The sequence below is a fragment of the Carcharhinus amblyrhynchos genome, chromosome 33 (genome assembly GCF_965287045.1).
Source record: "Carcharhinus amblyrhynchos chromosome 33, sCarAmb.v2.hapA, whole genome shotgun sequence".
In the NCBI taxonomy this organism is placed as follows: domain Eukaryota; kingdom Metazoa; phylum Chordata; class Chondrichthyes; order Carcharhiniformes; family Carcharhinidae; genus Carcharhinus; species Carcharhinus amblyrhynchos.
This window is the reverse complement of record NC_137356.1, coordinates 6,929,270-6,952,203: the sequence shown is the minus strand read 5'-3', so window position 1 is coordinate 6,952,203 and position 22,934 is coordinate 6,929,270. Positions and strand designations below refer to the sequence as shown.

Here is a 22,934-nt window from a genome sequence, read left to right as displayed (position 1 = left end):
AGTAAGGTCATATTCAAAATGTTGATCTATCATAGAATCCCCTCCACCCCTGTAACCCCACACATTTACCATGACTAACCCATCTAACCTAGACATCTTTGGACAGTAAGGGGCAATTTAGCATGGCCAATCCAACTAACCTGCACATCTTTGGATAGTAAGGGGCAATTTAGGATGGCCAATCCACCTAACCCATACATCTTTGAACACTTAAGGGGAAATTTAGCATGGCCAATCCATTTAACCAAGACATCTTTGGACACTAAGGGACAATTTAGCATGGCCAATCTAACCCACACATCTTTGGACTGTGGGAGGAAACCAGAGCACCCGGGCGAATCCCATGCAGACAACGTGCAAACTCCACATAACCCAAGGCCAGAATTGAACTGGGTCCCTGGCACTAGCAGCAGAGCCTCGAGCACTAAGCACCAGAGAATTTAAGAAAACATGAGAGTATATTTTTAAGAATCAACACTGCAGGTTTCCCTCCCTCAGTTATTTACAACTGTGATACATAAACCATTTCATGAAGAGATCTTCCATGAAAAATGTAACGTTCTTCAATGTTAAACTACATTTACCACAGGCTTTAGTTTTAAATACAGCACAGACAGGAAGCTGATCCCCCCTCTCTCGTCACAGCTGCTAAGCAATTTCATGCACGGCTGGAAGGATAAAAAAATCACAGAAAATGGAAATACCGATCCGTTACAGTTGAGACAGCTTTTCAGCGGTCGTGGTTCAGACACCTCAGGTCACTGTAAGAGGGTTAGATACAAAGACGGAGGAGCACACTTATTTCTCCTCCGTCGGTTTCTTTTATTTACTACAGGAGGGGATGCCAGTGGATACACAGTCACCAGGATGGCAATAAATACTTGCTGCTTCATGTGGATGAATAAGAAAGGATCCCTTTTATTTGCATTATTTGTAGCGCAGACTTGTCCTGACGTGACTCCGAAGTGAAGCAAGTAGTTACGCCACATTGGTTGGACAACACATGAAATGTGGCCTTAAACCAGGTTTAGAAAACACTCAGGGAGCCTGAGGATTTTTTTAACCCACAAGACGTCTTAATTCCTTGCTTTTTTAACATTTACATTTCTAATTGTTGGAAGAGAGCCTGTGCCATGTGTCTATTTTCAACAGAATCCCTACAGGGCAGAAGGAGACCATTTGGCCCATTGAGTCTACACTGACCACAATCACACCCATATTCCCGTAACCCCACACATTTACCCTGCTAATCCCCCTAGGGCACGAGCATCAATTTAGCATGGCCAATCAACTTACCCGCACATTTTTAAACTGCGGGAGGAAACCGGGGCACGCGGAGGAAACCCATGCAGACATGGGGAGAATGTGCAAACTCCACACAGTGACCCAAGCCAGGAATCAAACCTGTGCTAACCACTGCACAACCGTGCCACCCCTGCAAATACAGCCAGGATTTAACTTGTCTCATCAGATCTTCTGACAGTCTGTCCAAAAAGAAAAATTCCACACAGGCAGTGGTGACCTGAGGCAGGAATCAAACCTGGATTCCTGATGCTGTGAGGCAGCAGTGTTAACCACTGTGCCACTGTGCCAGCCAAGCAATTCTTCTAAGTACTTTAGCCTTGAGTCAGCTAGGATCTGAGCAATGCGAACACAGATCTGCCTGGGCAGGACTTGAATTGGTAACTGCACCCTCTGAATCCACAATGTCAAAACAGTACTCATGTCACTGTCCTGCCTCCTTGTTACAAAAGTCTACATACACCTCTAATCTATACATCTCAGGACACGAAGGGGCAATTTTAGCATGGCCAATCGACCTAACCATCACATCTTTGGAGTGTGGGAGGAAATCAGAGACCCAGAGGAAACCCACGCAGACATGGGGAGAATATGCAAATTCCACACAGTGACCCAAGCCAGGAATCAAATCCAGGCTCTTGGAGCTGTGAAGTAGCAATGCTAACCACTGAGCTACCATGCCACCACTAAATTGCCCCTTAGTGTCCAAAGATGTGCAGGTTGGGTGGAATGGCCATGCTAGATTGCCCTTTAGTATCAGGGGACTAGCTAGTGTAAATGCATGGGGTTATGGGGATAGGGCCTGGAATGGATTGCTAGCAGTGCAGACCCAATGGGCTGAATGGCCTTCTTCTGTACTGGAAGGATTCTATGAGTGTGGGGGGTAGTGGCAGCAGGACTTGCACAGTCAGATAGAAAAGCAAAACTAAAGGCGATAACGTTTGCAAATACAGGAAGCATAAAACCTTTGGGGAGGGGGAGAGAAAGAATGCAGCTGATGCTGAGTTGTAGCTGCTCGCCATTAAAAGCCCTCACACTGCACAATGCATTCCTACCCTGGCTCCGCAAACTCTTGCTGCCCCCTACTGACAGGCTCAGTGATTGCAACATTTATTACATTCATAAAATCACCACAGTGCAGAAGGGGGCCATTCAGCCCATCGAGGCTGCAACAACCACAGGGAGAGGTGATGGCCTAGTGGTGTTATCACTAGTCTATTAATCCAGAAACTCAGCTAATGTTCTGGGGACCTGGGTTTGAGTCCCACCACAGCAGATTGTGGAATTTGAATTCAATGAAAAAAAAAATTGGAATTAAGAATCAACTGATGACCACGAAACCATTGTCAGAAAAACCCATCTGGTTCACTAATGAGCCTTAGGGAAGGAAATCTATTGTCCTTACCTGGTCTGGCCTACATGTGACTCCAGAGCCACGGCAATGTGGTTGACTCTCAACTACCTTCCAAGGGCAATTAGCGATGAGCAATAAATGCTGACCCTTCCAGCGATGCCCATGTCCCATGAATGAATAATTTTTAAACAATAACAATTTTACCCAGGCCCTATCCCCAAAATCCATTGTATTTACCCTGTTAATCCTTCTGATACTAAGGGTTAATTTAGCATGGCCAATCAACCTGATCTGCACATCTTTGGGAGGAAACTGGAGCACCCGAGGAAACCCACACAGACACGGGGAGAACTGTAGACTCTGCATAGACAGTGACCCGAGCCGGGAATCGAACCCGGATCCCTGGTGCTGTGAGGCAGCAGTGCCAACAACCGTGCCACTGTGATGGCCCTTACTCAACTCCACCTCTACCTCAGCCCATCCGTTCCTGTAACGTTCCTGCTTTTGTTACCTCCAGAATCATTCCAATGTACTTCCGGTTGGCATTCCATCTTTTACATTCTGTATGGGTGGCACAGTGGTTAGCACTGCTGCCTCACAGCACCAGGAACCCGGGTTCAATTCCTGGCTTGGGTCACTGTGTGGAGTTAGCACATTCTCCCCTTCTCTGGTTTCCTCCCACACTCCAAAAGGCGTGCTGGTTAGGGTGCATTGGCTGTGTTAAATTCTCCCTCAGTGTGCCCGAACAGGCGCTGGAGTGTGGCGACTAGGAGAGTTTCACAGTAACTTCATTGCAGTGTTAATATAAGCCTACTTGTGACACTAATAAATAAAAATTAAAAAAGAAAGATAAACTTAAGCTCAATCTAAATTAAGGGCAGCACGGTATCACAGTGGTTAGCACTGCTGCTTCACAACACTCGGGGATCTGGGTTCGAATCCCAGCTTGGGTCACTGTCTGTGTGGCGTCTGCATGTTCTCACCGTGTCTACAAGGGGTTCCTCCGGGTGCTCCAGTTTCCTCCCATAATCTAAAGATGTGCAGGTTAATTGGATTGGCTGTGCTAAATTGCCTCTTAGTGTCAGGGGGATTAGTAAAGTTTATTTATAAGTCACAAGTAAGGCTAACGTTAACACTGCAATGAAGTTTCTGTGAAATTCTCCTAGTCGCCACACTCCAACGCCTGTTCGGTTCAAGGTGTTTAACCAGCACATCTTTCAGATGTGGGAGGAAACTGGAGCACCCAGAGGAAACCCACGCAGACATGGAGAGAATGTGCAGATTCCATACAGACAGTAGGGTAAATATGTGAGGTTAAGGGGGGGGGGGGTAGGGCATGGGTGGGATTGTGGTCAGTGCAGGTTCGATGGGCCAAATGGCCTCCTTCTGCACTGTAGGGATTCTATGATTCTAAACTCTGTTGCCCTTATCCTAATGTGCACCAACTTGTGTTCACCCATTAGCCACTGTGCTCATTGGCCTCCATTGGCTCCTAGCTCCGTTTTGTCTTGCTAACACTGTGCCTTTAAGGAGGATATACATTCACGTACAGTACAGCTGCCCAGTCACCCACCCAATCTGAGACTGGGGTTGGAGCTGGGATCTTTCTCCTCCGTGTGACTCAGTGCCGCACGAGTCAACACCTTCTGTTCCTCGCAGCAAGAGCAGCAGATGGAACGGGGATGTCTTGGCTTTCTCTTCACAGCTTCAGCCAAGTTTCCACCAACGCGTTTCCAAGCACCCTCGATAAACATCACACCTACAAATATCACAATGAGTTTCTAATTTAAACATAAAGCATTGGGTAGGCATAACCCAACAATCAGCAAATAGAAGTGTTGGGTCAGCGAGAAAGATGTCGAGAGATGTGGGGGTTAGGTGGATTGGCCATGCTGAATTGACCCTGAGTGTCAGGGGGACTGGCTAGAGTAAATGTATGGGGTTATGGGGATAGGGTCTGGGTGGGATTATGGTCAGTACAGACTCAATGGGTCAAATGGCCTCCTTCTGCTCTATAGGATTCTATGAGAGCTAATAAGCAACTAGCAGGATGCTTTGAAATAATCCAAATTCAACCAATTTAGTGCTTTACAAGAAGCTGTTCCAACTATACTGCCTCACAGCGCCAGGGACCCGGGTTCAATTCCAGTCTTAGTGTAGACAGAGTCAATGGATGGGAGGCTGGTTTGTGTGATGGATAGGGCTACATTTACAACCTTTTGTAGTTTCTTGCGGTCTTGGGTAGAGCAGGAGCCATACCAAGCTGTGATACATTCGGAAAGAATGCTTTCTATGGTGCATCTATGGAAGTTAGTGAGAGTAGTAGCTGAAATGCCAAATTTCCTTAGTCTCCTGAGAAAGTAGAGGCATTGGTGGACTTCCTTGACTATAATGTCAGCACTGGGGGAACCAGGACAGGTTGTTGGTGATCTGGACACCTAGAAACTTGAAGCTCTCAACCCTTTCTACTTTGTCCCCCTTGATGTAGACAGAGGCATGTTCTCCTTTACGCTTCCTGAAGTCGATGACAATCTCCTTCATTTTGTTGACACTGAGGGAGAGATTATTGTGGCTGTATCCATTCACCAAATTCTCTATCTCATTCCTGTGCTCTGTCTCATCATTGGGATCCAACCCAATATGGTGGGGTCATCAGCAATCTTGAAAATCGAATTGGAGGGGAATTTGGCCACACAGTGATAGGTGTATAAGAAGTATAGTGAGGGGGCTGAGGGCACAGCCTTGTGGGGCACCGATATTAAGGATGATCGTGGAAGAGGTGTTGTTGCTTATCCTTACTGATTGTGGTCTGTGAGTTCGGAAGTTCAGGATCCAGTCGCAGAGGGAGGAGCCGAGGCCCAAAGTTTGGAGATGAGTTTTGTGGGAATAATGATGTTGAAGACTGAGCCGTAGTCAATAAATAGGAGTCTGACATAGGTGTCCTTGTTATCTTGGTGTTCCAGGGTTGAGTGCAGGGACAGGGAAATGGGGCCTGTTGTGGATCTGTTGCGGTGATAGGCAAACTCTTGTGGATCCAGGTGGTCCAGGAGGCTGGAATTGATTCGTGCCATGACTAACTTTTCGAAGCATTTCATAATGATGGATGTCAGAGCCACCAGCCGATCGTCATTATGGCAAGCTGCTTGGTTTATCTTAGGCACTGGAAAGACGGTTGTCTTCTTAAAGCAGATAGGGACCTCAGATTGTTGTAAAGAGAGGTCGAAGGTGTCTGTAAATGCTGGCCTAGCCAGTGACTCCCACTTTCCAAACATACAATCCCCGCAATGCATAGGGAAGCCATTCGTCCCATCAAGTCAGTACCAGCTCACTGACTGAGCATTTTACCCAGACCCTCTCCCCACCTTATCCCCATAACCATTAACCATCCATTTAACCTACACATTTTGGGCAATTTGCCATGATCAATCAACCTAACTCTTACTTCATCTTAAACTCGCTAATAAAAGGTCTCAATCTTAACGATGAATCAGTTTGAGATAAGTATTTCACGGGGATGGTTGACGTGCTCCCCACCTCTTCCCAAGCTATGGTGCAGACCAGCACTCGACAGGCTCGATCCGGATAGCTCTGGGGTAGCTGTTTTCATAGAAACCATAGAATCCCTACAGTGCAGAAAGAGGCCATTCGGCCCATCGAGTCTGCACTGACCACAATCCCACCCAGGCCCCACCCCAATACATATTTACCCGCTAATCCCTCTAACCTACACATTTCAGGACTCTAAGGGGGCAATTTCTTTTTAGCATGACCAATCAACCTAGGGAGTTTTAGAGAGCCGTTCGCAAACATTTCAAAAAAAGTTGTGTCGATGGGGAACCAATGTACAAAAATGTCATAGTGAGAGCAAGTTCCTCATATTGGTACGTGTATAGTAAGCCAAAGCTTGGTCATTTTAAAAAAATAGCTCGGGGATGAAAGGGTTAAAGATATAAAAGTCTGAGGTCACGTACCAACTGACTCAAGAACAGCTTCTTCCCTGCTGCTGTCAGACTTTTGAATGGACCTACCTCACATTAAGTTGATCTTTCTCTACACCCTAGCTATGACTGTAACACTACATTCTGCACTCCCTCCTTTCCTTCTCTATGAACGGTATGCTTTGTATGGCACGCAAGAAACAATACTTTTCACTGTGTACTAATACATTTGACAATAATAAAATCAAATAAATCAAATCAAGTTAACGTATGAGGACAGATTAAACAGTTTGGCCTTGTTCTCGTTGGAGTTTAGGAGGATGAGAGGGGATCTGATTGAGGTATATAAAATTTTAAAAGGGATCGATAAAGTAAATGTAAACCAAATGTTTCCCCTTGTGGGGCGATCTGGAACAAGATTGCCTCACACTACGAGGCAATTTAGCAAAGCCAATCCACCTCACCCACACATCTTCTGACTATGGAAGGAAATGGGAGCACCCGGAGGAAACCCAGACATAGAATCCCTATTTGATAGAATCCCATCAAGTTTGCACCGACCACAATCCCATCCAGGCCCTATCCCCATAACCTCACACATTTACCCTAGCTGGTCCCCCTGACACTAAGGGGCAATTTAGCATGGCCAATCCACCTAACCTATGCAGCTTGGAGTGTGAGAGGAAACCGGAGCACCTGGAGGAAAACCACGCAGACACGGGAAGAACGTACAAACTCTACAAAGTCACCCAACGCTGGAATCAAACCTGGGTCCCTGGTGCTGTGAGGCAGCAATGCTAACCACCATGCCACCCACTTAATGCTCATCCCTAATTGCTCTTAAACTGAGTGGCTGGCTAGACCATTTCAGAGGGGCATTTTTGAGTCAATCACATTGCTGTGGCTCTGGAGTCACATGTAGGCCAGACAGGTAAGGACGGCAGATTTCCTTCCCTAAAGGACATTAGTGAAACAGATGAGTTTTTACAACAATTGTTCCGCCTTTTTATTGAATTCAAACTTCACCATCTGCTGTGGTGGGATTGGAACCCAGGTCCCCAGAACATTACCCTGGGTCTCAGGATTCCTGGTCCAGTGACAATTCCACCACAGTATTGCCTCCTGCCAGTGCAGAAATGACAATGAAATTTGCACTGAGAAAGTGTGACCATAAGTAAGAACGATGCAAGATGGATGCCGGAATTTTACCGGCACGCCCGCTCGAGGCTCGTAAGATCTCGCCTGAGGCCAACGGGGAATGCCGTTCTGTGAGCCTTGTCCGCCCCGACTCTGGGGCGGGTGTGCTGGTAAAACTCTAGCATGTGTCTCAGGTTTACACGCCCAGCTGTACAGGAATATTTTATGTACTTGCACCTTGGGGAAAAATCCTACATTAGTGTGGGATTGAGAAAATGCTGTGTCAGATCATGAGTTTACCACCAGATGGTGCTCAAGTCCAAGATCTATCTCCCCATTTCTGAAGAGTCACGTTCGATTTAACTCTTGCCACAGACGCTACCAAACCTGCTATGTTTTTCCAGCACCTCCTGTTCTTGTTTTAGATTTCCAACCATTCGGCCCATCAAGCCTGTAATGATGACAGTCCCACCCAGGCCCTATCCCCGTAACACCATTTACTTACCCTGCTAGCTATGATTCACCAACTTTTACAGACGCACCATAGAAAGCATTCTTTCTGGTTGTATCACAGCTTGGTATGGGCTCCTGCTCTGCCCAAGACCACAAGGAACTACAAAGGGTTGTGAACGAAGCCCAGTCCGTCACTCAAACCAGCCTCCCATCCATTGACTCCGTCGACACTTCCCGCTGCCTCGGGAAAGCAGCCAGTATAATTAAGGACCCCACGCACCCCGGACATTCTCTCTTCCACCTTCTTCCATCAGAAAAGAGATACAAAAGCCTGAGGTCACGTACAAACTGACTCAAGGACAGCTTGATGACATCAGACTTTTGAATGGACCTCAGCTATTCACCATTTATATAGATGATCTGGAGGAGGGAACCGAGTGTATGGTGTCGAAATTTGCTGATGACACCAAGATTGGTGGAACGGCAAATTGCGCGGAGGGTGTGGAGAGTCTACAGAAGGATCTAGATAGGCTGGGCGAATGGGCCAGGAACTGGCAAATGGAATTTAATGTTGGCAAGTGTGAGGTGGTCCACTTTGGTAGGAATAATGGTAGGAAGGACTATTACTTATGTGGCGAAAAACTGCAGCAGACGACGGTGCAGAGGGACCTCGGGGTCCTTGTGCATGAGTCGCAAAAACCCAGCCTGCAGGTGCAGCAGGTGGTCAGGAAGGCAAATGGGATGCTGGCCTTCATAGCGAGGGGGATTGAATATAAAAGTAGGGGGGTCTTGCTGCAGCTGTATACGGCATTGGTGAGGCCGCAGATGGAGTACTGTGTGTAGTTTTGGTCACCGTACTTACGCAAGGATATTTTGGCCTTGGAGGGAGTGCAGAGGAGGTTTACTAGGCTGATGCCGGAGTTGAGGGGGTTGAGCTATGAGGAGAGGCTGAATAAACTAGGCTTGTACTCGTTAGAGTTTAGAAGAATGAGGGGAGATCTCATTGAGATGTATAAGATGATGAATGGGATGGATAGGATAGAGGTGGAGAGACTCTTCCCGCTCAGAAAGGACAGTAGGACTAGGGGGCACAGCCTCAAGATAAGGGGGGGGGCGGTTTAGAATGGAGTTGAGGAGGAACTTCTTCACTCAAAGGGTGGTGAATCTCTGGAATTCTCGAAGTGGTGGAGGCTACCTCGCTAAATATTTTTAAGACGCGGGTTGATGGGTTTTTGATAAGCGAGGGGATTAAGGGTTATGGGGAGAGGGCGGGAATGTGGAACTGAGCCACGACAGATCAGCCATGATCTTATTGAATGGTGGGGCAGGCTCGAAGGGCTAGATGGCCAACTTCTGCTCCTATTTCTTATGTTCTTATGTTCCTATGTTCCCATGCATTGACCCCGTCTACACTTACCGCTGTCTCGGGAAAGCAGCCAGTATAATTAAGGACCCCACGCACCCTGGACATTCTCTCTTCCACCTTCTTCCATCAGAAAAGCAATACAAAACCCTGAGATCACGTATCAACTGACTCAAGGACAGCTTCTTCCCTGCTGACATCAGACTTTTGAATGGACCTACCATATATTAAGTTGATCTTTCTCTACACCTTCGCTATAACATTACATTCTGCACTCTCTCCTTTCCTTCTCTATGAACGGTATGCTTTGCCTGTATGGCGCGCAAGAAACAATGCTTTTCGCTGTATATTAGTACATGCAACGAGAATAAATCAAATCAAAGACACTAAGGGGAAATTTAGCATGGTCAATCCAGCTTAACGTCACATCTTTGGACTGACAAGCAGACAGTAAACTGAGGTCTATGCTGCCAAACCGATGCAAAAGATTCCACAGTGGAATTTTGAAGAATATTTTTCCTTTAATCAGTATTATGAAAACAGATATTCTGGTCATTATCAGTGTGGACCACTGTGCCACCGTGCTTCCCTTTCAGCAAATTGTTCTGTGCTGGTGGCCCACGTTCCACTGGTGGCACAGTGGTTAGCAGTGCTGTCTCACAGTGCCAGGGACCCGGGTTCGATTCCTGGCTCGGGTCACGGTCTGTGTGGAGTCTGCACATTCTCCTTGTGTCTGTGTGGGTTTCCTCCCACAGTCTGAAAGACGTGTGAGTTAGGTGGATTGGCCGTGCTAAATTGCCCCTTAGTGTCAGGGGGAGTGGAGTCTGCACATTCTCTCCCCCCCCCCCCACCCCGTATCTGCGTGGGTTTCCGCTGGATGCTCCGGTTTCCTCCCACAGTCCTAAAGATGTGCTGGTTAGGATGTATTGGCCTTACTAAATTCTCCCTCAGTGTACCCGAACAGGCGCCGGAGTGTGGCGACTAGGGGACTTTCACATTAACTTCATTGCAGTGTTAATGTAAGTCGACTTGTGACACCGATAAATAAACTTTATAGTTTTTAAACTAACCCCATGTAACTCCAGAATCATTTCTCTCCACCCCCCCCCACCCACCCCACCGACCCTCCCCTTGTAGTTCCTTCACCGCCTCTCAAAATGTCCATTTGATTGGTCAGTAATCCGAATGTCATTCCCATGACTGCTCACCCTATCCCTGGCCCAGAAAGGACAACTAAGTGGCAATGACTAAGATCTCTTTGCTCTCCTTGATGGGACTGGGCTTCATTCTGCCAAGATTAACACTTGACTCATCACTTCATTTCCCATACAAGGGGGACGGTGAATCACAGACTACAGAATGATTCATTACAGGAACAGTGTCACAATCGGAGCTAATGGAAGCTCTTTGATTTAATCTTAAAAGTGAAATGAGTCACTGTTACTTCCGTACTGTTGGCACACTTTCTCTTCTTGCACTAACCCATCTACCAACACCCGCCCCCCAACCCCACACCGACAAGCCCCATCGATAATATTGATTCCTACCAAGGTTCAACTCTGCAGACAGTATTAATCTCCTAGGCGATGGCTTCTTGGTATTACCGCTGGATTATTAATCCAGAAACTCAGCTAATATTCTGGGGGCGATGGTGCAGAGGGACCTCGGGGTCCTTGTGCATGAGTCGCAAAAACCCAGCCTGCAGGTGCAGCCGGTGGTCAGGAAGGCGAATGGGATGCTGGCCTTCATAGCGAGGGGGATTGAATATAAAAGTAGGGAGGTCTTGCTGCAGCTGTATAGGGCATTGGTGAGGCCGCAGCTGGAGTACTGTGTGCAGTTTTGGGCGCCGCACCTGCGCAAAGATATTTTGGCCCTGGAGGGAGTGCAGAGGAGGTTTACTAGGCTGATACCGGAGTTGAGGGGGTTGAGCTATGAGGAGAGGCTGAATAAACTAGGCTTGTACTCGTTAGAGTTTAGAAGAATGAGGGGAGATCTCATTGAGACGTATAAGATGATGAATGGGATGGATAGGATAGAGGTGGAGAGACTCTTCCCGCTCAAAAAAGACAGTAGGACTAGGGGGCACAACCTCAAGATAAAGGGGAGGCGGTTTAGAACGGAGTTGAGGAGGAACTTCTTCACTCAAAGGGTGGTGAATCTCTGGAATTCTCTGCCCGTTGAAGTGGTGGAGGCTGCCTCACTAAATATTTTTAAGACGCAGGTTGATGGGTTTTTGATAAGAGAGGGGATTAAGGGTTGTGGGGAGAGGGCGGGAATGTGGAACTGAGACACGACAGATCAGCCATGATCTTATTGAATGGCAGGGCAGGCTCGAAGGGCTAGATGGCCTACTCCTGCTCCTATTTCTTATGTTCTTATGTTCTTATGTTCTTATGGACCCGGGTTCGAATCCCACCACGGCAGGTGGTGGAATTTGAATTCAATAAAAAATATCGGGAATTAAGAGTCTACCTTGGAATCAAAGAACATAAAAAAGTACAGCACAGGAACAGGCCCTTCGGCCCTCCAAGCCTGTGCCAGTTGTGATGCCCTAACTAAGCTACACAAACAAAATCTGCTGCCTTTACTTGGTCTGTATCTCTCTATTCCCGCCCTATTCATGTACCCATCCGGATGCCTCTTAAATGTTGTTAATGTGTCTGCTTCCATCACCTCCCCTGGCAGCGCGTTCCAGGTACCCACCACTCTCTGTGTGGAGAACTCGCCCTACACACCTCCCTGAAACTTCCCCCCCTCACCTTGAACCTGTGCCCCACTTGTAATTGACACTTCCACCCTGGGGAAAAGCCTCTGACTATCCACCCTGTCTGTGCCTCTCATCATTTTATCGACCTTGCTCAGGTTTCTCCCTCAGCCTCTGTCTTTCCAGTGAAAACAATCCTAGTTTATCCAACCTCTCCTCACAGCCAACACCCTCGAGACCAGGCAACATCCTGGTGAACCTTCTTTGCACTCTCCCCAAAGTCTCAATGTCCTTTTGGAATGTTGTATAAACCCATCTGGACCACTAATGTCCTTTAGAGAAGGAAATCTGCCTTCCTTACCCGGTCTGGCCTACATGTGACCCCAGAGCCACAGCAATGTGGTTGACTCTCAACTACCCTCTGAAATGGCCAAGCAAGACACTCAGTTCAAGGGCAGTTAGGGATGGGCAAAAAATGTTGGCCCAGTCAGCGATGGCCATATTCCACAAATGAACTTTAAAAGGTTGCCTGAACCAAACAGGCCGAGTGACCCTAAGCAGAATTTCTTCACCCAAAGGGTTATGGATCTGTGGAATTCCCTGCCCAGTTGAGGCTCCCTCATTGAATGTTTTTAAGGCAAGGATAGATAAATTTTTGAACAGTAAAGGAATTACGGGTTATGATGAGCGGGCGGGTAAGTGGAGCTGAGTCCACAAAAAGATCAGCCATGATCTTATTGAATGGCGGAGCAGGCTCGAGGGGCCAGATGGCCGACTCCTGTACACAGTACTCCAGGTGTGGCCTCACCAGCACCTCATACAGCTGCAACATAACCTCACTGTTTTTAAACTCCATCCCTCTAACAATGAAGGACAAAATTCTTTATTACCTGTTGTACTTGCAAACCAACTCCTTGTGATTTTTGCACAAGGACACCCAGGTCCCTCTGCACAGCAGCATACTGCAATTCTTCACCATTTAAATAATAGGTGAAGATGGAGGAACATTTCTCCATGGAGATTGGTTATGCCATGGAATGCTTTACCACGCACCAAATCAATCGGGATGTATAAGTGGGAGTTAGATTAATATGAATAAAGGGATAAAGTTAGAATGAAAGCACATGGGGATGGGAAAACCTGCCCCCTGGGGGAACCACCCACAGATTGACTGGACTGCCATTGTTGATCTGCCACTTATTCATTCCCTTATCCATCAAAAACCAACAACTCTGGTCATAGGAATCAGGAACAGAAGTTGGCAAATTCAGCCTTTCGAGCCTGCTCCACCATTCAATGGCTGATCTCTCCCTGGTCTCAAATCCCCCTCCCCACCTGTTCCCCACATCCACTTTCTATAAATCAGAAATATATCCATCTCCTCCTTGAACCCATTCCATGATTCAGCCTCCACCACGCTCTGGGGCAGCGAGTTCCACAAGTTCACCTCCCTCTGTGAGAAGTAGTTCCCCCTCATCTAAATTTTAAATCTACTGCCTCTCAACCTACACCTGTGACCTTTTAGGTTGCCCCACAGGGGAGATAGTTGGTCTAAGCTTACTCTATCAATCACTTTTAAAATTTTATATACCTCGATCAGATCCCTTCTCCTCCTTCTAAACTCCAGCGAGTACAAGCCCAAACTGTTTAATCCCTCCTCATGCGTCAACTCTTTAATCTTCAGAATATAAGAACATAAGAACTAGGAGCAGGTGTTGGCCATCTGGTCCCTCGAGCCTGCTCCGCCATTCAATAAGATCATGGCTGATCTGTCGTGGACTCAGCTCCACTTACCCGCCCGCTCACCATAACCCTTAATCCCTTTATTGTTCAAAAATGTATCTAATCTTGCCTTAAAAACATTCAATGAGGTAGCCTCAACTGGGCAGGGAATTCCACAGATTCACAACCCTTTGTGTGAAGAAGTTCCCCCTCAACTCACTCCTAAATCTGCTCCCCGTTATTTTGAGGCTATGCCCCCTAATCCTAGTTACACCCTGAGGTAGTGGAAGAAGATACACTGCAGCAATTCACCAAAGATCCTTAGACAGTGCTTTCCAAATCCACAACCACTTCCACCTAGAAGGACAAGGGCAGCAGATACATGAGAACACCACCACCTGCAAGTTCCCCTCCAAGCCGCTCGCCATCCTGACTTGGAAATGTATCGGCCGTTCCTTCGCAGTCGCTGGGTCAAAGTCCTGGAATTCCCTCCCTAACAACATTATGGATCACGTGGACTGCAGCCATTCAAGAAGGCAACTCAGCACCACCTTCTCCAGGGGCAACTTAACAATTGGCAAGTCATGTTGCAGCTTTATAGAACCTTAGTTAGGCCGCATTTGGAATATAATGTTCAATTCTGGTCATCACCCTGCCAGAAGGATGTGAATGCTTTGGAGAGGGTACAGAAAAGATTTATCAGGATGTTGCCTGGTGTGAGGAGAGAACAAAGAAAATTACAGCACAGGAACAGACCCTTCAGCCCTCCAAGCCTACACCGACCATGCTGCCCATCTGAACTAAAACCCCCTACCCATCCACATATCCCTCTATTCCCATCCTATTCATGTATTTGTCCGGACGCCCCTTAAAAGTCACTGCCTCGCCTGGCAGTGGGCACCCACCACCTCCTGTGTAAAAAACTTGTCTCATACATCTCCTTTAAACCTTGCCCCTCGCACCTTAAACCTACACCCCCAAGTAATTAACTCTTCCACCCTGGGAAAAAGCTTCTATCAACTCTGTCTATGCTCCTCATAATCTTACCGACTTCTATCAGGTCTATTGGCTGTCTCATAGAAGACAGAGGGTGTGGTGGAGGTAAAATTTTCAGACTGGAGGCCAGTTAGCAGCGGTGTACCACAGGGGTCAGTGTTGGGTCCTCTGCTATTTGTGATTTTTATCAATGACTTGGAGGAGGGGGCTGAAGGGTGGGTCAGTAAATTTGCTGATGACACCAAGATTGGTGGAGTAGTGGATGAGGTGGAGGGCTCTTGCAGGCTGCAAAGAGACATTGATAGGATGCAGAGCTAGGCCGAAAAATGGCAAATGGAGTTTAACCCTGATAAGTGCGAGGTTGGTAGGACAAATTTGAATGCGGATTACAGGGTCAACGGCAGGGTTCTGAGGAACGTGGAGGAACAGAGAGATTTTGGGGTTCATATCCACAGATCTCTGAAGGTTACCACTCAAGTGGATAGAGCCGTGAAGAAGGCTTATAGTATGTTAGCGTTTATTAACAGGGGGTTTGAGTTTAAGAATCGTGGGGTTATGCTGCAACTATACCAGACGTTGGTGAGACCACATTTAGAATGTTGTGTGCAGTTCTGGTCACTATAAGAAGGGTGCGGAAGCTTTGGAGAGAGTGCAGAGGAGATTTGCCAGGATGCTGCCTGGTTTGGAGGGTAGGTCTTATGAGGAAAGGTTGAGGGAGCTGGGGCTTTTCTCTTTAGAGCGGAGAAGGATGAGAGGCGACTTAATAGAAGTTTATAAGATGATGAGGGGGATAGATAGAGTGGATGTGCAGAGACTATTTAGCTTAGGGGTTTAAAAAAAGGCAGCATGGACAAGTTGGGCCAAAGGGCCTGTTTCTAAGCTGTAAACCTCTATGACCCTATGGCTCTCCCCCACAATTCTTATTTCACAAGGGGAGTTAAGTTTGAATAACAGAGACACAAACTGGATTCTTGCAATTTGAATATCAATCTTTATTTTTTTGACATAATTTTTTGCAACGTTGAACACACAGAAAACATGGTACACAAATGAGGTGGCTACACCATCTGAGCTCAACAGAAAGCACAAGACAAGATGGGGAAAAGTCGACATTCCTAGTGCCTTTTTTTATTCTAGCCTTCCTGCCCCTGTTCCTCCCAAACCTGACACACAAAAAAACATCCCTAATTATTATCCCTAGGCAACATGGAAAATACTCTTGTGGAATTCGGTTCGTTGGATGTAGAATTGAAAGCTCTTAGAAATAAATATAGTTCGGGTCCATGCGAGGAAAACCAGCTTCAAAAAGGTTTTACTCATAACTATCTGGAGTTCTTTCACAGTCAAGTCCTGCTTTCACTAAGATCTCTTCACTAAGACTATCCATAATACCCTGATTTTGTCATAGGCCCCACTGAACCAATCAGGTTGAGGGGGGTTCTTATAGAAACCCATAAGATTATGAAGGGAGTAGGTAAGATAGAAGCAGGGAAGTTGTTTTCCACTGGCAGGTGAAACTAGAACGAGGGGGCATGGCCTCAAAATAAGGGGGAAGCAGATTTAGGGCTGAGTTGAGGACAAACTTCTTCACACAAAGGGTTGTGAATCTGTGGAATTCCCTGCCCAGTTGAGGCTCCCTCATTGAATGTTTTTAAGGCAAGGATGGATATATTTTTGAGGAGTAAAGGAATGAAGGGTTATGGTGAGCGGGTGGGTAAGTGGAGCTGAGTCCACAAAAAGATCAGCCATGATCTTATTGAATGGCAGAGCAGGCTCGAGGGGCCAGATGGCCTACTCCTGCTCCTAGTTCTTATGTTCACCTGAGGTCCAATATCATCCAATAGACTGTCCTGTCACCTTCAACACTTGCAGCGACAATTTGTTTCCCATCTAGCTTCTAATTGGCTGGAAAGAATCAATGAGGGGTTGTATTTCTCCCATGGTGCAGTCAGGCACCTGTAACACAATTGGCACACAGCACTCAAAATAACTAAAGTACAACGTGGAGGTGTTCACCTAAGATGTCCATCTCTGCACCCTCCCACCATCCTGTATATCACATCGACCTCGAGAAACAGCACCACACAAGGTGGGGCAATGCACACAGCCACGCACAGTAAACATCACAGTTTCCAAATGGCAATTTCTGTGGCAACAAGTTTCATCAACTGTCCCATCACACAAACCAGCCTCCCATCCATCGGCACCGTCTACACTTCCCGCTGCCTTGGGAAAACCAGCCAATATAATTAAGGGCCCCACACACCCCGGACATTCTCTCTTCCGCCTTCTTCCGTCGGGAAAAAGATACAAAAGTCTGAGGTCACGTACCAACTGACTCAAGAACAGCTTCTTCCCTGCTGCCATTAGACTTTTGAATGGACCTACCTCGCACTAAGTTGATCCTACCCTGCACCCTAGCTATGACTGTAACACTACATTCTGCACCCTCTCCTTTCCTTCTCCATTACGTACACTATGAACGGTATGCTTTTTCTGTATAGCACGCAGGAAACAATACTTTTCACTGTATGTTAATGCATGTGATAATCATAAATCAAATCAAATCCCCCACCTCAGTAGAATCATAGAAGCCCTATAGTGCCAAAGGAGGCCATTCAGCCCATCGAGTCCACCCTGAGAACAATCTCACCAGGCCCTGTATTTACCCTGCTAATCCCCCGACACGGTGGGGCAATTTTAGCAATGGTCAATCAACCTAACCTGCACATCTTTGGACTGAGAGAGGAAACCAGAGCACCCGGAGGAAACCCACGCAGACATGGGGAGAATGTGCTAGCTCCACACAGGCAGTGACCCAAGGCCGGAATCGAACCCGGGTCCCTGGCGCTGTGAGGCAGCTGTGCTAACCACTGTGCCGGCATTAATTGTATTTCATTTGTTATTTACTTGCTCTTAATTATAATTGCACTTAATTATATCCAATTAATTCGCCAGTTCCCTCCAAAATGTTCCCTCAGGATCAGTGGAAGTGTAAGGCACAGACACAGAAACCGTACCAAATCTAGGGGGTGCACAGAGGCATTGCTGCCTCTCAGTCACCAGAAACCTGGCTTTCATTCTGACCTTGGATGACTGTTTGAACTTGCATGTTATCCCCGTGTCTGCGTGGGTTTCCTCCGGGTGCCCCGGTTTCCTCCCACATTCCAGACATGTGCCGGTTAAGGTGGATTGGCCATGCTAAACTGCCCCCTTAGTGTCCAAAGATGTGTAAGCTAAAGGGATTGGCCGTGCTAAATTACCCCTTAGTGTCCAAAGATGTAGTTGGGGAATTGGCCATGATGAAGCACGGGGTTATGGGGATAGGGTAGAGGATTGGGCCCAGGTAGCTCTTTAGGACAGTCGGTGTATACTCAATAAGCCGACTGGTCTCCTCCTGCACTGTCAGGATTCCATAAGATAGTTACTAACAAATCCATTCGGGATTAACCCGGAGAAATGTCGTTTACCAGGAAATGGAGTTATATTTCAGATCGACCGTGAGATTGACTTGTAGACAAACAAGCTCAAAGGTCTCCTCCCCCCCACTGCCCAGTTCCTATGAAAGATGACATATAAATGTTTGACTTCTACGGCGGGGTTTTCTGGCCTCACTCGCCCCAAGACCAGAACATCTCGCCTGAGGTCAACAGACCTTTCTGTGGTCCACCCCTCACCCGCGCTGATGCCCACAATGGCCAGAACAGGAAAATTCACCCTCCCTGGTGTGAATCAGCCTCTCGGGACACACCCACACCACAGTTCCTTCAACAGCAAACTATCTAGCAGGGCAAGGGCAGTAAGTCTTTTATTTTAATTCATTCCTGGGACATGGGCATCGCTGGCTGGGCCAGCATTTATCGCCCATCCCTAGTTGCCTGAGAGCAGTTGAGAGTCAACCACATTTCTGTGGCTCTGGAGTCACATGTAGGCCAGACCGGGTAAGGACGGCAGATTTCCTTCCCTAAAGGGACATTAGTGAACCAGATGGGTTTTTCCGACAATGGTCATCAATAGATTCTTAATTCCAGATCTTTTTTAATTATTGAATTTGAATTATGCCAACTGCCGTGGTGGGATTCGAACCCGGGTCCCCAGAACATGAGCTGAGGTTCTGGATTACTGGTCTAGCAATAATCCCACCAGGCCATCGCCTCCCCTATGCACGGGAAATCCATTGGGTGCACACTCGCCTTCAAACTGCACATCATCCTGTCTTGGAATGAGTTCCCCCATCGTCATTGGGTCAAGGACTTCAAACTAACTCCCCCCCTCCCCCCGTCCCTCTAACAGCATTGTGGGTGCACCCACACCACATGGACTGCAGTGTATCAAGATGGCGGCTCACCACCACCTTTGCGAAGGACGGGAACTAACCCAGAGGAGATGCTGCATCTGAGAAAAAATACAATAGCTGCACATTGTAATACTGGCAGTCAGACCTGCAAAAGCACCACTGATAAATTAGAAGACAATCCTAGACTGGGCCACCTTCCAAAAGTTCCTACTGCTAAAAGCTACCCATTGGCAGTGGGCCATCGACAGCGGAGATGTCTGCTGCTGTCTGGGTTCATAGTTCACCTCAGGGACAAGCCACAAGCAAAGAGGCATCCTGCCAATTAACAAATAAAAACACCACCTTTGAAAAAGGGCAAAGAGAAAGGGGTGGCACGGTGCTTAGCACTGTGGCCTCACAGCACCAGGGATCCAGGTTCAATTCCGGCCTTGGGTGACTGTCTGTGCAGAGCTTGCATGTTCTCCCCGTGTCTGTGTGGGTTTCCTCCAGGTGCTGCTGTTTCCTCCCACAGTCCAAAAGATGTTAGGTTGTTTGGCCATTCTAAGTTGTCCCTTAGTGTCAGGGGAACTAGCAAGGTGGGGCTAGGGCCTGGGTGGGATTGTTGTCGGTGGCACAGCTTCAATGGGCTGAATGGCCTCCTTCTGTGCTGTAGGGAATCTAAAAATAAGTTCTTTCCATTGCAGGATTTGAGGCAGTCTGAACTTTGGGTGCATCAATTTTCCTGACTTACTATCGAGCCCCCCAATGGGACGATGGCAAATCAAACCATCGTCCCATCTCTTCCCCAATCCTCGGATGGACAGGAGTGAAAGAAAGTCACTTGCAACCTCTCGGTCTGAAGAGATTAAGACCACAGAAACGTTGACAAGAGCTGTCCTCAATGTCAATGGAATCAAATCTCCTTGGTGAGTTAGTCCTTCAACCTGGCAAAGAACTAGAAAAGCATAGAGGAGTTGTAGAACAGAATGAAACTGACTTGGCAATTCGCAACCCTCCTGGGTGGATTCAAACACTCTTACTAATAAATACTTGGACCTTTTCATTTATTCAGAAATCTTCATTGACTCCCTTCAGTTAATTTAGAATTCTTTGAAAATGTTATTTTCTTGAGCCTTGACCAAACCACATTTGGGATTAGTGTGCACAGTTCTGGTCACCATACTATAAAGGTGTAGAGGCACTGGAGAAGGCAGAAAGCACTTGAAGGAGAAAGAAATAGAAAGATGACACAGAGGGGGCTATAGAGTAGGGTAGTAGGACGTTCATAAACACTGTGAGGAGCAGATGGGCCGAACGGCCTCTATTATAAATTCTACACAAATATAATTCCACTCAAAGGGATATGCTTTTGGTTTTAACAATATAAACAACAGACTGTGCCTGTAAACCTCCTGGTCGGTCACTACTGCTGGGACAACCTTCAACCCAAGACACACATGAAGGGTCGCCAGTGAAAAGCCAATGAGGATCAGATACGATCATGCAGCGGCGAGTAGAGAAATGAAATGCACTCGCGCAGAGTCCAAATAATGTGGGCTTAACTACTTCCTGCAGGCGAGTCAACATCTGGAGTGGAACCACATCAAAACCACAGCACACAGAAATGATCCGACTGGCCCTCACCCATTCTGAAAATTATTCATTGATACGCATCGGGCAGAGAACTGGCAACTTGCACGTACAAATACCATTCCAAATTGGCAGTAAATGCTTTGCGTTAATCAATGCTAGAACTGCAGTAATAGCAACTTTATAGATTTGGTTTACATCTTGCAGTAGGAATGGGCAGTGGGGGGAGAATGGTTACACGACTCAACATCTATCCACGCATTTGTGCCACCGATTACCAATAACCCATAGTAAGAAGCAGTGCAGTCATTGCTATCACTGCAATTCTGCCTATCAAACATAAAAGTAAAAACTTGGGGTGGGGTGGGGTGGGGTGGGGGGCACTTCTTTTGAAGTTGTTCCTTATTCCCACAAGTTCCCAATTTGGAAACATCCAACCCAACAAAGGAGGGGGGCCCACAGACTGGGGATGCCCGTGTACTAATTTATTCACCAATTTCCAACACCTAGTGTCAGCCGTAGCTGGCTTAGACCTAGACAAGTGAAGAGAAGCAACACCTCGACTAGATGGGCAAGTGGATTCCAATGCCCGTCCACCAGAATAGAAATGTTTGGCCGATTTGTTAATTAACAAAAAAAAATATACTTTGACAAGTTTTAATCCTGAATCTTAAATATGTTCTGGAGCCTTCCTTCCCACAAATCCATCCTCAGTGGAGATCCTCCCTCTGTGGTTGATGATCGTAGAGCGAGAGGTCCAACATGGAGGTTCCTAGCACGGGCACCCACTCTGCTGTGGCTGGGGCTTTTCGGCGAGGGATGAGTTCTTGTTGTTGCTGATCAGCGTGGGGTCCACGTCGAGACTCTCCGACATCTTCACGCAGATGATATCGACCAGCCGCTCAAAGACCTGCTTCACGTTGATGTTCTCCTTCGCACTCGCCTCGAAAAACTCAAAGCCTGCGGGACAGGGCAAAAGAGGAACGCAATGGCGAGGGGTGGACAATCAGTAAACGCCTTACTGTCCCCTCAGTCTGGGGCCATCACTTATTGCCCATCCTTAATTGCCTCTTGAAACCAAGTGGCTCGACTAGGCCATCTCGGAGGACAGTTAAGAGTCAACCACATTGTTGCGGCTCTGGAGGCACATGTAGGCCAGACCAGATAAGGCCGGCAGATTTCCTTCCCTAAATTCTTTCCCTGCTGTAGTGTTCTGTGGATTAAGCGGGCAGGTCAGGGAATTTCATGCAGACACGATGGGCCGAAGGGTCTCTTCTGCACCGTTGTATTCCGTGATCCTGTAAAGGTGACACAGAATCCCTAAAGGATGGAAGGAGGCCATTCGGCCCATCGAGCCTGCCACAACAACAATCCCACCTTATCCTATTTACCCTACTAACCCCCCCCCACCACCACCCCCCCCACCCCCCAGAACTAGGGTCAATTTAGCATGGCCAATCAATCTAACCCGCACACCTTTGGACTGTAGGAGGAATCTGGAGGAAATCCACGCAGACACGGGGAGAATGTGCAAACGCCACACAGACAGTGACCCAAGGATGGGAAGCAAACCCGGGTCCCTGGCGCTGTGAGGCAGCAGTGCTAACCACTGTGCCACCCCTATTTGTGAACCAGATGGAGTTTTCCAACAATTGACAATGCTTTCATGGTCATCAGTAGATTCTTAATTCTAAACTTTTTTTTAATTACTGAATTCAAATTCCACCATCTGCCGTGGCAGGATTCGAATCCGGTTCTCCAGAACATTAGTTGAGTTTCTGGATTAATAGTCTAGTGAGAATACCATGAGGCCATCACCTCCCCTTAGTAATACCATTAATAAGTGGGTTAGCTGTGTGTAATAATTCCTGTTGCTGTGCTGAGGGTGGCACAGTGGTTAGCACTGCCACCTCACAGCACCAGGGACCTGGGTTCGATTCCCCATTTGGGTCACTGTGCGGACTCTGCACATTCTCCCCATGTCTGCACGGGCTTCCTCCCACAGTCCGAAAGACGTGCTGGTTAGGGTGCATTGGCCGTGCTAAATTCTCCCTCAGTGTACCCGAACAGGCGCTGGAGTGTGGCGACTAGGGGATTTT

The 22,934-nt window shown here is 47.3% G+C and overlaps 1 protein-coding gene across 2 annotated transcripts in view; it reads right to left on the bottom strand.

Annotated features, from left to right (window-relative positions):
• Positions 1-19,788: 19,788 nt before the first annotated feature.
• rab3da (RAB3D, member RAS oncogene family, a) overlaps positions 19,789-22,934 on the bottom strand; it is a 63,515-nt gene continuing 60,369 nt past the window's right edge. For both annotated transcript variants that reach the window (XM_080216667.1, XM_080216666.1), the window contains exon 5: positions 19,789-21,795. In XM_080216667.1, the coding sequence (XP_080072793.1) occupies positions 21,608-21,795 (188 nt within the window). In that variant the 3' untranslated portion in view covers positions 19,789-21,607. The remainder of the gene's footprint in view (positions 21,796-22,934) is intronic.